This window comes from Sycon ciliatum, chromosome 6 (genome assembly GCF_964019385.1).
Source record: "Sycon ciliatum chromosome 6, ocSycCili1.1, whole genome shotgun sequence".
NCBI lineage: Eukaryota > Metazoa > Porifera > Calcarea > Leucosolenida > Sycettidae > Sycon > Sycon ciliatum.
Window position 1 is genome coordinate 25,681,165 of NC_088648.1, and position 17,302 is coordinate 25,698,466.

General features: G+C 45.7%; 1 protein-coding gene across 1 annotated transcript in view; it reads right to left on the minus strand.

The window, feature by feature from the left end:
- Positions 1–17,302, minus strand: part of LOC135819791 (uncharacterized) — a 51,565-nt gene that overhangs the window by 27,226 nt on the left and 7,037 nt on the right. Inside the window, exons 2-3 of the mRNA XM_065333057.1 lie at positions 5,171–5,551; positions 541–876 (exon numbers count right to left, since the gene is read on the minus strand). Of these exons, the coding sequence (XP_065189129.1) occupies positions 541–876; positions 5,171–5,551 (717 nt within the window). The remainder of the gene's footprint in view (positions 1–540; positions 877–5,170; positions 5,552–17,302) is intronic.

Below are 17,302 nucleotides of genomic sequence, written 5' to 3' on the forward strand. Positions count from 1 at the left end.
TTTCAGGTACTAGCAAACTAACTGGCTAACCAAAATTGGGATGAAACGGGCTGCCAAGTAAGCATTGGCGACATATAAACAAAGCTGAAAGATAAGCGACAATATCGCTGACGCGGACCAAGTAATTATTATTATAGGAATGATTGCTATGTGTGTAAGCTGACACACAATTTGCGTTAATGGCAAATTATGCCAACGTTAGTTGCAAAATGCTCTCAGTTTACCGCATGATCTCAGGCTGACTCTGTCTTCCCTGACGCCAATGACACGAAGGTAGGACTAAAACCACACGTAGGTCCCTTGAATTGCATACGAAGCCCTGGTAAAAGGGACTATTGTCTTCATGTGTATTGGCTGGAAAGACAATCAGCACAGCAGGCCATTGCAGGCTCCACCAGCACCACCTCTCCCCATGCTAGCCCCATGTGCCAGCACAGCAGGCAATTGCAGGCTCCAGCAGCACCACCTCACCCCATGCTAGCCCCATGTGCCTGCCGGCGAAGTTGTGAATCTTGTAAAAAAAATTTAAAAAGGACTTACCCTGCCTTACACATACGACTGGAGATACTTTCTGACATGGGCGCATCTGGACTGTTCCAGTCGCAGCATTCAAGTAGCCACAGCTCCTGACATTGAGCGCTGACACTTCCTGTGTGGATGTGTATATCTCCACAGAAGTCATATTCTGCCGGGCTAGCGGTTCAGAGTTGAGAAGCTGTCGTATACAGCTGATGTCGGACTGGGTCGTATTGGCCAACTGACCGCCGTCATAAAGCCCGTCACAGGTGTCCGCGGCGTGCTGCCTTGAAAACGCAAACACATGATAGATGTACTGTGCGCGATTGCACAAGATTGACATCTTTCGCTGAGATTCGTCTGAGCATCACACACACATACATAGACACAGACCAGCAAGACATGTAGCAAGACATGGGTTGACGACTGCCCAGAGAACACACGAATGGCTCTTTACCCACAGATTTAATTTTACGTAGAAAGATGGTTCGGTGTCTGAGATGAGTGCTAGCCTTTAGTCAAGAAAATCCACTCGATGATGTGTGGTGATGAGTGACTGTGGGATTCGTACTTCAAAGTAATTTTTCAGGAGCTAATTTTGAACTTCTACCGCACACAGCCTCGCCAAATCCTTGGCTACACTGAACAAAAAGCAAACCTCTCCAAATCTCTCCATAAAAACTTAAAAATCTTTCCTTTTCAGTGCTTTTATAAAAAACACCAAAGTCTCCATGTCACTTTTTTTGTTAATTTTTAGCAAATCTTATTCCATCAAGTCCATGAAAACCTTGTATATAACATCCGCAGTCACGCCAATCGCACCTGGTGCATTTGAGTATCCCGGCCCCGGTCAGGTTGCTTCGCCAGAGTGTTCAAGTAGTTTGGAGTTTTTTTGCATTTTGCGACCAACTGCACACCGCTTTGAATTCGAAATTGACTTGTGCTATGTACTAATGATCCTCATAACATGTCTTACTTCCAATCGAAAACACATCCACTCCAAGAACAATCTCTCAGCTGCATTGAACAAATGAAGGATTGGCTAAATACTTCGTCCTTTGGGCATCCTTGGCGGATTGATATGTCTCACTCCATAAGCGCTTTGATTCTTTCGAATCTAGTAGCCTTACGCAACACAGATAGAGTTGGCCATTTTCTGTCTTCCCAGCTTTCGCAATGAATAACTCCATTGAGTCCATTCTAAGAACCGTAGACATGGTGGCTTCCAACTGATTCTTCTATTCTAATCCTGTGAACTTGTTCTCAAACAAATCATCTTCACAGTAGGTTTGAGGGAGTTGAAATGGAAAAATTACGAAGGAAACAAATTGACTGCCACCACCACCAGGACTCAAACCAGGCCAGGAGTGCCCGCTTCTGCCAGCGCAGCCGCCAGTCTGCTAAAAAGCTAGAAACAGTTGTGTTTGTTTTCGCGCTCTAGATTATGTTTGGCTCGCGCTTGACTTTGCTTTCCTTTTCTTTCGTTACGATAGTATGTCGTGTGACTTGCACTCTTCACACATAACAGGACTGCATGCTCGATCACTACCACTTTTAGCGGGACTGAGGGAGTCTTGACGACTTCCACGACTCTCTTTTCACCGCATACGTAGACATGAACTAATACACGAGTCACAGAAAAACCACACGTCTTGATTGTCTTGATTGTCGTAACTTAAAGTTTCATGCCATATAGCAATCTTCAGACAACTGATTATACGTATCGATCAGGAGGACTCCGCTCTTTGTGACATGAACTAATAAAAATTTATTCCCGTAGCTATGCAGAAGACGTTACTTCAGTAACATCTGGCGCTAGCCAGGGTCCACACATCTTTAATTCCCGTAGCTATGCAGAAGACGTTACTTCAGTAACGTCTGGCGCTAGCCAGGGTCCACACAGCTTTAATTTGGTATTTGTTTGTTTGTGTGTTTGTTTGTGTCATGCCTGGCGCTAGCCGTATCTGACGGCAAAAAGCATAGGATGTTATAAATTTTTCAATTCTCCTATTTTTTTGCAGGCATATCCTGGGATTCGAACCCGCACTATCGCCCTACATGGATTCCCCCATACACTTCGCATTCATACCCATTCTTCCAAGTTGCTTCACGTTATTATCTTGTGTTTGAAAGCCCTATTTGAATATTGCGGGCAGCTAGACGGTGTCGTATTACCCTCGATCGTACCTGTCCCATACCTATCCCCTACCGTACCGTGCCATCAAAGACGGCTGGCCACAATGCATATTCAAATAGGGCTTTCAAATGCAAGATCACAATGTGAAACAACTTGGAAGAATTAGTATGTATGCGAAGTGTATCGGGGGATGCATGCAGGGCGCGCGATAGTGCGGGTTCGAATCCCAGGTTTTAAAAAAAGGATTTTTTAAAGAATTTATACCATCCCTACGCTTTTTTTTATCTAGGTCATCAAGGCAAAAAAGCATAGCGTAGGGCCCTGAGCTTCCAAGCTCTCTCGTTTGGTATTTGTGTGTTTGTTTGTTTGTTTGTGTCACGCCTGGCGCTATCCCGTATCTGTCCCGTACCATCAAACACAGCTGGCCACATACAGCTGGCCGCAATATTCAAATAGGGCTTTCAAACGCAAGATCATAGCGTGAAGCAACTTGGAAGAATGGGTATGAATGCGAAGTGTATGGGGGATTGCATGTAGGGCGATAGTGCGGGTTCGAATCCCAGGATATGCCTGAAAAAAAAATAGGAGAATTGAAAATTTTATAACATCCCTATGCTTTTTTTGCCGTCATCAAGGCGGTAGACGGTGTCGTATTACCCTCGATTGTACCTGTCCCGCACCTATCCCGTACCGTACCATCAAAGACGGCTGGCCACAATGCATATTCAAATAGGGCTTTCAAATGCAAGATTATAACGTGAACCAACTTGGAAGAATAATTAGTATGTATGCGAAGTGTATCGGGGGATGCATGCAGGGTGCGCGATAGTGCGGGTTCGAATCCCAGGTTATGTCTTTAAAAAAAGGAATTTTTTTAAAAAATTTATAACATCCCTATGCTTTTTTTTGTCTAGGTCATCAAGGCAAAATAGCATAGCGTAGGGCCCTGAGCTTCCAAGCTCTCTCGTTATAGGCTAGTGCCCTTGTTAGCAATTGAAGTGATCCTCTTGCTTTCTTGTTTCTTCTTCTTCGCCTCTTTTCTTTCTTATGTTACTGCACCAGATCCTTGGCATCTTTCCACGTCGATCAATTTCGGGTACTTGGCCGCTTACTCCGCTGAAACAAGCTGAGTCGACATTTGTGTATACTTTATTCATGCAATGTAAAACGGTGGAGACAATGTGCAATAAAACAATGAAAATCTCCACCGTTTTACATAGCAAGACTAAAGCATACACAAACGTCGATTCAGCTTGTCTTATTGATTGCGGGTATCAAAGTATGAGAAGGAAGGATGAGGGCAAGGCATGCAGCATTCAATGGGCAGTGCAGCGCAAACCAGTGGCCTACAATAACAATAGCAAAATGTACAACCTATGCCTGGCGGAAATATGGCAATCACGCAAACACCCAAGCACCTCTCTCTCTCCCCCCTCTCAACACTGAAGAGGAGTGAACTTGTGTCAAAGTGTCGCTATGAGAATAAGTCACTACAGGTCATCCCTCATTACAACGAGTCCGGTTACTACATGTACATAAACCCCGTTGGTAAATAGAAATCTGAAATCCCCTGGCGAAACGTGGTCTATACAACTGTTACTGTTTACAGGTCCGGTTACAACATAATCCTTTAGTACATAAAATTCGTTATAACGACCCTTTGCCCAGGTCCCTGGAGTGCCAAACCCTCAGTATAAGATAATATTGACCATACAGGACCAAGGCCAAAACACGTAGGATAAAGCAGAAAGAGGAAACGTATTATGTCTATGTATTCGTGAATATGGACGATCCTTTTCATCTAAGGAAGAGTTATGTTGGAGTAACTTGGAGATTTTCAATTATCTTATAACGAGTTGAATCATCGATAATTTATGTTGTATCGAGGGTAGCCCCGGTAAGTACGAAGTAGTGCCTATTTCACCTTTAGCTGCAAGTCCTGCTACAAGATAAGTCTCGTTATAAGAAAACTTTTTCGATGGCCCGGAGATTATCTACTAACGAGGGAGGACCTGTACCTTCGGAACTTCAAATCATCCACAGGCATCACCTAATCAAGTAGCAGACAACCAGCTCCAGTGTGTGTCACTTGAAGTAGTATCTTTCATCACTGCTGTCATTTACACCTTTCAAAGTCATGCCGTGATGCAATCTTTTACAACTGCTGTCATTTACACTTTTGCTTTGTGGTTGTATAAACCAGTATCCAGAGTTTCTCATTACTGTTTTCTGATGACCCATTAAGTAGAAAAAAATATCGATGATATGTACGATCTGTATGTGTTCGTTTCTCGGGGAGGGGAAGGGGGTCGAAAAGAAATTTTTTAATGAATACTGAAGTAGTTTTCGTTTCTAAATAAATATCGGAATTTGCGGATGGCCCCTCAGTGCCTGAAGCTCGGAGTTAAAACACTTTTTTCATCTTCTTGTTATTGTTCTTTACATGTACACTATTAGCATAAAAAATTATAACAGTGCAACCTAGCCACCTTCCCACAACACACGACTACTACACACCTGTTGGTCGTTGGCAAATGAATGGCAGCGCAGAGCCACCATTACAGGCTGCATCGCTGATGGATACTGCACCGCCGGAGGACCTCTCTGCACATCTTGCTCCCATCAAGCGGAACTTCAGTAGTGGCGCGTCACCGTTATAGTCGGAGAGCGCGTTGAACATGTCACGCCTGTGGGAGGTGAAGGCAACGTGTGCCCCGGACTTACTATTTACCTCTTCCACTTCACTCCTGCATGTGGAACCGATGGTGCTTGCGTCAAACACAGCCAAATGCGCACCACATCGCTGGCATTCTTTCTCGGCTTCCGTCCATGTCTTTGGGGAGTTTGTGGCTATGAGGATCTCAATGCCCCCTGAACACGAGCGCCACACGCCATCACCTATGAGCACATGTAGACACAAAAGTTAGCATACACGTGCAAGTAGCTGCTATCCACTCGTAATCCTCGCTCCATAACCAGGACGCTATGGGTTCGAGTCCATCTTCCCAGGGGTTTTTGGTCGTTGGTAAAAAAAACTGGCCAGATGAATTCGATCGCATGAATAAAAATAAGCGCGAGGAGAGGGTGGGGGGGGGGAGGCTACACATCCACTGCACCCTTCACACATTCACTGCACCCTTCACACATCCACTGCACCCTTCACACATCCACTGCACCCTTCACACATCCACTGCACCCTTCACACATCCACTGCACCCTTCACACATCCACTGCACCCTTCACACATTCACTGCACCCTTCACACATTCACTGCACCCTTCACACATCCATTGCACCCTTCACACATCCACTGCACCCTTCACACATCCACTGCACCCTTCACACATCCACTGCACCCTTCACACATCCACTGCACTCTTCACACATCCACTGCACCCTTCACACATCCACTGCACCCTTCACACATCCACTGCACCCTTCACACATCCACTGCACCCTTCACACATTCACTGCACCCTTCACACATTCACTGCACCCTTCACACATCCACTGCACCCTTCACACATTCACTGCACCCTTCACACATTCACTGCACCCTTCACACATCCACTGCACCCTTCACACATCCACTGCACCCTTCACACATTCACTGCACCCTTCACACATCCACTGCACCCTTCACACATCCACTGCACCCTTCACACATCCACTGCACCCTTCACACATCCACTGCACCCTTCACACATCCACTGCACCCTTCACACATCCACTGCACCCTTCACACATTCACGTGTACATGCACAAGTACACGCACACGAAAAGGCATACTCACGCACAAGCGCCCTCATAATAAAAATATTTTCTACACACGCTATTCTGGGCACTTCTGAGGTGATACTTGATTTCGGTGAAGTCGAATTCGTCTGGCCAGAACTGTCATTAAGTTAATATTATCTATCAGGCTTGTAAAGTGAAGAAGATGATGCTCCGACTTTGGCGTATGCGGATAATGCCGGCAGACAAATTGGCAGAATTTGGTACTTTTTCTGGTAAGTTTCATGCATGTTTGGTATGTGGATGAAGAAAATTTAATGGAGCAGAATTCGAGGAATTGCCCGCCATAAGGCTTGTATGGTTCTGCCAATTTCACTGCTTTTCGAGCAGAATCTGCCACCGTTTCGAGCATTATCCGCACACCCCTAATGCTGCGACTTTGGCGATAATTGGGGAATTGTGTGTTGCCCCCCACGTGGGAGCTTGTGCTATTCCTGCCGAGTGAGGATTCACTCACTTGAATTCAAGTGAGAATTCAAGTCGGCAGGAATAGTGCAAGCTCCCATGTAGGCTTTTAATTAAACGACGAATAACTTTTAAAATGGATGTGGAGACTATAATGCAACGTCATAGAGAAATGGTGCGAATGATCATGCCTTGTGGTTTGATGTAGAAAACTAATGGTTGGTAGTAGCAATGTACGAGCGGGTTCTGGGCCAGGGGGCGCCCGGGTCCCAAAAAATGGGGTATTATTGAAAAATGGGGTACTAATAGTACCCCATTTTTGCGGTGAAAATTATTTTTGGCCCGGTTTTTTTGCGGATAAAAATATGTGCCAGGGGGTGCCCCTACCTCAAAAAAATGGGGTATTATTGAAAATATGTGTTGTGCACATGTGGGTTTGAATCTTACTTTTTTGGGCCACCTTGCCCCGGATGGGAGTGGGTATAAAAAGTAGAATGTTGAATATGGTGTTTATCATGAAGTTTTTTCCGTGACCTACCCCACCTCCCCATGCAATTTTTCAAAAATGGTCCTGCTCGCACACACGTCAGAAAGGTCAGTTCTTGATAGATACGATACATGTCATTACAAAGAATAATGGAACGAACAGTGAATATCGCAATGGAGTGGAGGAGAAAGGTAGTACAATTCAGTTCTTGTTGTCCTGATTTCATCAAGCTGGTATTGGATGAGAGACCACAAAGTTTACTCTTCGAATACGTGTGAGGATGGATTCACCCATGATCTCTTCCGTGACACGCAGTACGAGGTGGAGTTGTCGGACGCTCTGATGTGCACCAATGGTTCCACCCAGTCAGCAATGGAACTGTCAGTCGACGACCTCCTTTGCACTGCCATCGTGTCAACAGTCGACTCGGGTAATTTGGAGATGAATCCATCGTCGATGTCGATCGTACCAACTCGCACACGAATCCGCGTTACTCTTGTTGCAACGGCACGGAGTTGAACGGCCTTGGTACTACGTCGTACACGCACACGATCAACTCGAGAGACTTCATTTTTCGTTCACCTCCTTGACAAGTTGCATTACGTCGCTGGAATCCAAATAGGTTGCATCAGCGAAGAGGTCGATGATGTGTTGAGAGCACGGTTCGTCACGCATGTCACTAAGCTTGTAGAATGAGTGTCTACCATCAGTCCACCTTCGCAGTATGTCACCATCATCAGTCTCACTAATAGTTCCGTAGTCCTCCACACCACCGATGACGATTTTAGGAAGGTGCTGTTTCCTATTCTTCACATTCAAGATCAGACTGGTGACCCTGCAGATAATATACTCAGCAGCAGTGAGTGGTGACATATCGAATCTTCTGGGATGTGCTATCATCGGGTCAAGATCCCTGGTTGTCTTGCTAGCACTGAGGCGACGGATTGAGAACTCTTCATTATCGCATGAAAATAAATACCATTTCTCTGCTCTGCACGTCTCAGAAAATGTCCACGCCATTTTAGCTTCTTCACACTGCAAGAAGGAGTCGATAATGAAACTGCAGGTTGAGACTACTTCACCTCGAGGTCAAAGTTCACGCCGCGATGACCTTTGTAAACAAGGCTACGTCTAGACGTCTCAAACAAGACCAAGGGGTCACGCCACGGGGAGGTGACGACCTTGGAGAACACGATGTGTTTCGAAAGCGGAAAGACGCCCCCGTCATGGTGAGTCTTTTTTGTTCGGGTTTGGAATCTTTCGACTATGATATCAGATTGAGATGTGAATGCCTTTCTTCTATTGAAATGTCGATGAGACGGAGGATTTTTCTAGCTTTCTGCTCATATAATTCTTACTCTCATAGTACTTGATTTTCATATATTTTCAGGGGTGGAAATACGTAAGGCACACGGACCATGGATGCGCACATCATGGAGTGTGCATTGACGTCACAGTGGATTGTAGGATGCATCATGTACCACACAAACACACACACACACATGCACATAATATACATACACTGTGCAATGACATCACAGCGAACTGCACGATCGGTGGATGCTATACATATACGGAATTCCGTGGTCTCTTCTCATACAGAGATGGTAGAGAGGAATTCAAAAGGAATCTTGGAAAGAGGACTCAACTGTCAATAGAGCGATATTCCCCGCTCGGAGCACGAATATTCCCCGGGTCTTGCGACAGAGTAAATAAGGGAGATGTTAGTGCTGATCACGCTCTATTTGGGATAGTACATGGGATAAATGGATTATACCATTCGTACTCTGTGCATACCGTACCCATTATATTTTCAATCGTGCTGACGCACTCATGAAAATATCTAGCGGTGTACCCCTCGTACCAAGAGTACATGTACTCTTGCTCGTACTCGTGGGATAATCGATACATGTCTTAGTGCTGATCGCGCTCTATTTGGAATAGTACATGGGATAACTGGATTATACCATTCGTACTCTGTACATACCGTATCCCTTATATTTTTCGTCGTGCTAACGCACTCGTGAAAGTGTCCAGCAGTATACCCCTCATACTCATGCGATAATTCTCATGAACGCCATCAGCTTGTACATAGCACTCAATCATTTATTTTTTATTTTTCAATATGAATGACATTGTGAATCATGACCGAAGACTGTTCACATCCTTCTTTGTGAGCCAGGTATTGAATTTATTATCTGTGTAGCCTTTCCATTGCACAAGACGTTGATCCTTGTTGTATTTTAACACCTTGTCGAATCTCAAACCGGTCTCTCTGGCGTGTTGCAGTTCTGCTTCGTAAAACGATCCGATGATGTGTTCTCCCATCAGATCACGAATCCTGTAGGTGTGTGGTGATGTTGATAGGATTTCATCCACCTCGAATACTTCCTCCGTCCAGTTCGCAGTGTAGCCCTTCTCGAAATGACGCTTAGATACGGTTAGGCGCACCTCGTCACCCACTTTGAACTTGGGTTTTGACTGCAGGGGGTCTTGTTGATCTGCATCTTTTGGTATTCTACCGTTCGATGCTTCGTGAGGTGTCATCCCAATGCTTCTATGCTTTGACTGGTTGTAGCGGTCTAGTAGATGAGGTAGGACATTGAGGTACGTGTTCGTGGATTTCTCTGTAAAGTGACGCCACATTCTTGCCTTCAACGTTCTATTGAAGCGCTCGACCACCACCGCTTTACCCTCGTTATGGGTGCTGTACATGATGACGTTGTGTTGTGATAACCATCGTTTCATGGGGGCATTGTAGAATTCCTTGCCTTCGTCTACCCAGAGTTTTAGCGGTGTCCTTCCGGATGTACTGACAATCTTATCGAACGCATCTCTCACGGCGGTACCCGTCTTCGATTTCAAAGGCATTGCCCAGGCATAGCGGCTGTATAAGTCGATGACTGTTAGCAGGAATTTGATGTTCTTATTGCTTCGGGCAAACCGTTGCATATCCACGAGATCTGCACTCCATATATGGTCAATTGCTCTGCTCTTCACCTTGCGTCTTTTGAAATGCACTCGTCTGGGCTTGTGCAATTCGTTAGCCAGTTTCGTATGGAACTGTGAGGGTTCTGTCTTCTTCTTCCGTCTTCCATCCTGAATTGCCTTTTGCACTTTGTTGTCCCAAAAGGCTCCAGCACCTTCCAGGGCACCTGAACTGAGAACCAGTTGATCGTTTTCCAGCTTTTCGTCATCATCAAAGACTCTTCGGAAAATTCGAAGTGCTTCATCCAGACCATATTTGGAAAATAGCTTTCCCATCAATATGGCATACCATCCACATACTGCTGTGCTTCTGTCTTGAACGGCTTGGGTGTTGGTGATGATCTTACAGTCTGCGTAGGCTTCTTTAAAGAAATCGCACAGTGCAGGTTCAGTGTAATCTTGCTCCATAGTGTATAGACTGCGTCCGAAACTGTCAAAAACCAGGATCACGTTTTGCTCACGACACACGGTCAACCAATGATGTCCGCCTTCCGTTGCATCGTACACCGGTAGAACGTTGTCGGTGTTGACGATACAAAAGTCTCCATTGTTCAAGGGTGGCAAGAGGTCGTAACTCGTGCAGCCCACGAACCCTCCGACACCATTCAATCTTCCTTTGATATCGGCACTGCTGAGAGGATAGTCCATTCTTGATCATAGCCTGAAAATATTTGGCACGTGATCACATGGAGCGTCCGCTCAGGATATCCTTGATGATACGAGTGATCCTGCTTTTGTCCTTCAGCACCTGTTGAATGAATGATGCATCGTCCACCATCACCTTTTGTGCTCTGATCATGAAATGCTCGGGATGGATCAATTTTGCTTCTGTTGTTCTACCATAGGTGGAAGTCATATCGTTGAGATCTTGAAACTTGAGCTGTGATCCCGGTATAGCTATCACAAGGGTGGTTAGTTCCTGAATCTTTCGTTCTGATCGAAGGAACCCATCGACGTGTTTGTTGATTCCCATGGCACCTGCTATGGCTGCAAACGGGTACCTGGACATGTAGATGCGATTCGTCTCGTTGACCAGAGTAGTGTAGTCGTTCATCGTCTGCGTCTTCAGGGCATCCGCAGCCGCTTCCACCCGACTCCTGAACCTCAGTCGATCTTCATCGTAGAGTTGCAGCAGTTGTGATCGGCTTGTGAAATAGTTGCTCTTCAAAAAGGTTACCGGTATATTTGTATGCCGGAGGAAACTGTCCAGGATTTGCAGGATCCATCGATCAAATTCATGATCTTGTAGTAGATTGAAAGGCACCGATGTTAAAGGTGCCTTTCTCTTCTTCCTGACATCTGAAACGGAATCGCGAACTTGATCGGTAGTGGAATCATAGTTGAGTATGTTGGATGCAATCACATTTCTCACAGACGGGTAACTGATGTGATCGGGATTGTTTTTGAAGTGGGTGTCATATAGACGCTTTACTCGCGGATCGGCTTGCAGTTCCAACAGGGTGGAGGTGCTCAAACTGTGATCTGGTACTTGGGAAAGAACTTTCTTAACGCTTTTCAAGTATGCATTGTAGTTATTACCTCCTTTTTGCCGCATGAGTGGTGGTATACCGAGAACTTCCCACGAATTTGCTCTCTTCTTAATGATGTGTTGAGGATGTTTCGTCATAAACTGCAAGGTTTGCAACCTTTTACGCTTGGGTATCGAGAAGGATCCCTTTCTGAGTCCCACTCTTTGTATACTACTCGGTAGCCCATTTGAGAATTTCACCGTAAGATGCTCCATTCTTATTCATGATTGGAATTTTTTTCAACGTTGCGGCTAACTTTTCGGCTAACTTTTCGGCTAACTTTTCGGCTAACTTTTCGGCTAACTTTTCGGCTAACTTTTCGGCTAACTTTTCGGCTAACTTTTCGGCTAACTTTTCGGTTAACTCTTCGACTAATATCGTACACACACACACACACACACACACACATCAACGAGGTTTTTATTCAAAAGTCACCTTTAATGCAGTGTCTTCGCAATACGTGTAGTACTGATTAGAAGAGCAATCAATGGTTAGGATAGGTCTGCGACACACCGCCAATAACTTCTCATACAATCTAAAGATAATGGATGACTTCGTGCACAGACCACCAAACAGAGTATTGAGATAACGCTTGATATTGCTTTTATCAGTGAAGCGAAATAGATACATAAAGTTTGCATTGATCTTCATGTCCTTAATGTTATCAAAGCTCTGAGAGAGAAAGAACACGTTCAACTTATGATGATGACTGTACATGGTGAAGAACTTGTAGAGACACTCTCTTTGACTGCCGTGCTTCAAACCCATCACTCTGATGTCATCAATGATCACATAGGTGTTAGGCTGGAGATCCATGTCTTCGATACACTCGGGCATGGTGCTGTAATGCTTGAAGGATTTGAGGCTTGGGAGACGATACTGATCGGCCGGCGTGTTGGAGATGACAACTATACGCTCAGGTTGCACACGTTTCAGGAGCTTGATGAGAAAGTAGGATTTACCCATGTTGCTCTGTCCCAGAAACAATACGTTTTGACCCCAGGATTTCAGAGCAGGAATGATTTCCGTGAACCAATCCTTAGACTCGAACTGAAGACCAGGAATGTGCAGCCCGTGTCGAGCAGTGGCCGTGGTCGGAACATCGTCGTTCCTTACGGGACTAGTCTTTTTCTTCCTCCCGATTTCCTGTCCAAGGAGCGAGATAAAGTCCATGATCAGATGTTGTAGGATGGACCGATGTGAGCGGAACTCATAGAAGACGGTCCTGCACTGTTAATGTTCTGTCGAATTTTTTGAGCAAATGGAGTTTCAGGACGGGTTAGGGATCTACGAGGTGCAGACAGGAACGATGAAGCTTCGTCGAGGGCACGATGTCCTAGTTTTTTGAACAAGGCCCTTCCTTGTTTCTTTATTCCTCGTGCCCTGCGGCCTTTGGAGCGAACTTGACGAGCTGGTTTCTTGGTTTTTCGAGATGCTCGTTGACGAATCTTCTTCGGTGCATGCCGACGACGACGACTTTTAGTGCGCTTCATGGCACCTGCTGAGCTTCCCTTCCTTACTCCTCTGCCGAATATTTTATCCATTACGTTGTCACCCAGTGATGCCATGGTACCCATGGCCAAGGGAGCAGCCAGATTCGTCAGGAGTGGTATGGCCTTGGCGGCTAATCCTGGTGGAATGGCTAGACCTCCTCGGTGCATGGCAGGGTTGTAAGCTGTTTTCATTTGCGTTTCCACAATGTCTCCGGACTCTCCTCTCCCCAAAAGCATGGGAAGAAGTGTCATTCCTGCCATGGCAGCCAGGGGTCCAAGTCCACCGCGTTGCATTGCATCTTGTTTTGTCGTGGGTTCCGCCATCTGCTTTTCCATCTCATCCGGTCCAGCACCGATTAGGTTTTTCCAGAAGCTCTTTTTCCAGAAGAATCCACCGTGTTGTCGACTCGATGTTTTCAAATCACCACCGTAGACACGATGTCTGGTCTCCAGGTCCCCACCTTCCATGATGCCCTTTTACTACTAGGTCGGAATTAATTCATACAACTTCGGCTTTGATACCTTCATCTTTGCTCATGGTGTACAAGTACTTGTCCATGCAGAGAAGGTTGACTTTGATCGAGGCGCCATTTTCGCTAGGTCTCCTCACGGGGGCGTTTGTCACGTCGCTAAATTGATAGTCGATGGACAGATTTCCTCTCGATCTTGGATTGTCTGTGGTCCGATCCAGATTCAAGTTGATAGGCACCATAAAGTAGTGATTGCAGTAATCTGCAGCGGTGATGGGGATTTGCGTTCCATACGTCTTGCCGAAAAAGTCTTGAACCAGATTGTAGCCACGCAGGTAGGAGGATTTGTTGTAATCGTAGAAGTATTGCCCTTCAGTATTACGACTCACATCCCACTGGAACTTGAGCGGGTTGTCAAAGAGCGTCTGGTCGTTGACAGTGACACGAAGTTGACTGAGATTTGCATGAATCATGGCCAGTCTGTTCGAAGAATGCGATGCTTGACCTCCAGCCAATGCTGGCTGTGTACCATGAGTCAAATCTGTGAAGAACAGGATCATCCTGCGTGGAATGTCCGCATTGTGAAGCAGTTCCAGTGTACCAGCATCATCTGAAATGCTCTTTTGTATGAGACGAGGGCACCACGTGTGGAAATAGAGTTGTTTGGGAAGGCGTACACGATCGGTGAGATTGGGTTCCATGCGATAGGTAGTGTACACAAAGTCCAATTGGAGTAGATCGATCTCAATATCACCGACGCTCAGAGCACTGTTGGCACCACCGCCTTGATCGCTAAGCATGATGTATCTGGAAAGCTCGGATTGTGGCAGATCAAAGCGAAGCTTCACCTGTGTACCCGGGGGTAACCAAGCATCGTCCTGATTGAAAAACGGTAGGAAGGGTCTCAGCTTGTACTGAAACCGTCCAACAGCTGCACGAAGTGCATTTTCCTGAACCGTGTTGGAGAAGCCTTCGTTGGTGACAAGCTCGACGGTGGGTGCACGCCTGAGTGTGAAATCATCGACGAAATCCGGTGCTTGTGCTGCATTAGCGTTTGCAGCGTTTGTTTCGAAGGCATAGCCATGCTTACGCTTCACACCAAGTTGATAGGGCGATAAATCCACACCTCTCAATGCTCTTTGCGGATCCAGTTTCTGTAGACCGTAGAGATCCGAGTCCACGTACTGAAGGCGTTCGCTGCTGCTTTCCATTAGACTGAGGATATGCTGAACCATTTGCATGTCGGCAACTTTACTCGATTGCGTGACCTCTGTTCCGTTGATCTCCACTCGAATGTTCTTGAACCATGAAAAGGCTGGTGACGTGGTGCACACCCATCGCGTGTAGTCTCCAGGCTGGTTATTGAGATTGTTTTTGACACTATAGCGCATTTTCACGATGAAATAGCTCTCCCCCAGAGCAATGAAATTCGGCGACGAGATGTCTAGTTCATTGTTCAGGGATGGTGGTGATCGATCTGCTGTGGAAAAGAGTCGTACTCCGCGTCTACCCTCAAGCAACGAGAGTTTCTTCTCCGTCCTGTCGAGGATGTTCTTCTGAACGATCTTCGTGTTGGTCAGGAGTCCCGTGAAGGACTCCGGAGCTTGTGGTGAGTATATCTCCTGTGCCATTCTTGCGAGTCACATTATAATAGGGGTGAATTTTTTTCAAAGATCCAATATCCAGTGTCTTGCGAAAGTCGTTCATCATCGATATCAATCGTTGATGCTCCTCGTTAGTGAGCTTCCCATCTTCAAGAGTAATGCCCAATTCCAACATGAACGAGTCTTCAGCTCTCTCCATCTGCTGCAGTTGTTCAATACACTTGACAAGCTGACGTTTGGTGTCGAGAACGTGTTTACCAATGCATGCCATGATCACACCGATAATCGTGCTACTGATGGCGATGATTCGAATGCGATATTCTCCAGATACAACACCACTCCCTTGAAGGATATTGAGAATGGTTTGAATGAGTATGAGAAAGGACAAGATTGCAGTGTTGTAAATTACGTACTTCTCCCGGCAACGCACCTTTTCGCTCTCCAATTTCTTTCGTTTTGCTATATCCTCCACCATGTCACGCACGTGACGGACACGAACATCTGGAAGATCCATCTAAGTAGTTGTGTTGGTGATCCGAAGATCAAGGTAGATGGGATATCCGGAAGTAATGTGTTCACCGGTGTTGAATTTCAACCAGAACGAAATGCTAGTCACGTTTTCGTGTGGAAGCAGCAGTCGTTTGTCTTCTTTCCCGAACACGTAGTTATTCAAACCGTTGAGGGTTTGAATAAGAAAAGTCTTCAGCACCCTCGAATCAGTATTGTCTTCGTACTCCACAGCAGGTCCAATGAGGTCGGTGTAGAGCAGGACAAGTCTTCTGCCTTTTGTCAGATCCACAGCGAACGGGAACGTGTGAGATCCCTCGATCGTGTATGGCTTGAGAATAGTGCCCACACCCAGCACCAATGCGGGTGAGTCCTTCTTCAACAAGCACCGTTTATTCCTGGGTACCGAGACACTTATGCGGCTGGTGTGACGAGAGTAGGAAAACACAATGTCTCCGTGTCCTGCTCGTTTCAGAGTGGCATTGATAATAGACGCCAAATCGTCTACATCGCTGTATGTTCCCGTCTTGATGGAAAGTCTATCCTCTTCTTCTTCTTCTTCTTCTACACCATGTACCACATAGAGTTTGTTCGTTGCCTCGTCTATGTTCTCAAAGTGTACTTCAAACTGAGCCGATTCAACATGCAGGACTTTATCACGCGTATCGAGCTCCTTCACATTTAGAGTAAAGTTCGGTTTGTGCAATCCCCTGCTCACGCCCGACGTGTTGTTCGCCACTGTCAATATCACAGACATTCTGGTGTTGTGATGACACTCACTATAGATAGGTTTTATTTTTCATTTTCATCTCAAGAATGTAGTGTAGCATGTGTGCTATATATTATGTACAATCAAAGTAGCACTTTCATATATCATAGTGTGCCATGAGTTCTGTGTGGATGCGCTGGATTGTGTGAGAAGATAAACTCTCTGCAAAGTGCAAATGACAGAACAACTTTGATGAAGTGCCGTTGAAGAATTGAGTACCACCAATGCTATAATTGCAATCTTCGATTCCATTGGTCCTGGAAAATGGGACAGTGTCTAAGTTGGAATGTATCAAAATGGAGTTTACGTATAGAGTGAATAGGCCTTCTGAATTCCGAGCGTAACTTATGACACACTTTGTACCCAAGAGATCCGTCATACTCGACACAGGTTTATCCAAAGCCGCCGATAATTGGCTGACTACAGACGAAACGGGTATGTTGAATGATGAATGGCCGGGACGCGTGAAGTAGTTGCCACTTATGTGGGTGGCAGTGAACAACACGTACAAACTATCCAAGCTGAAATTTCCGACAGTATCGATATCGAATGCCTTCAATGACATGTTTCTAGGCTCAGGTGCGTCCACTTGAATTACTTGG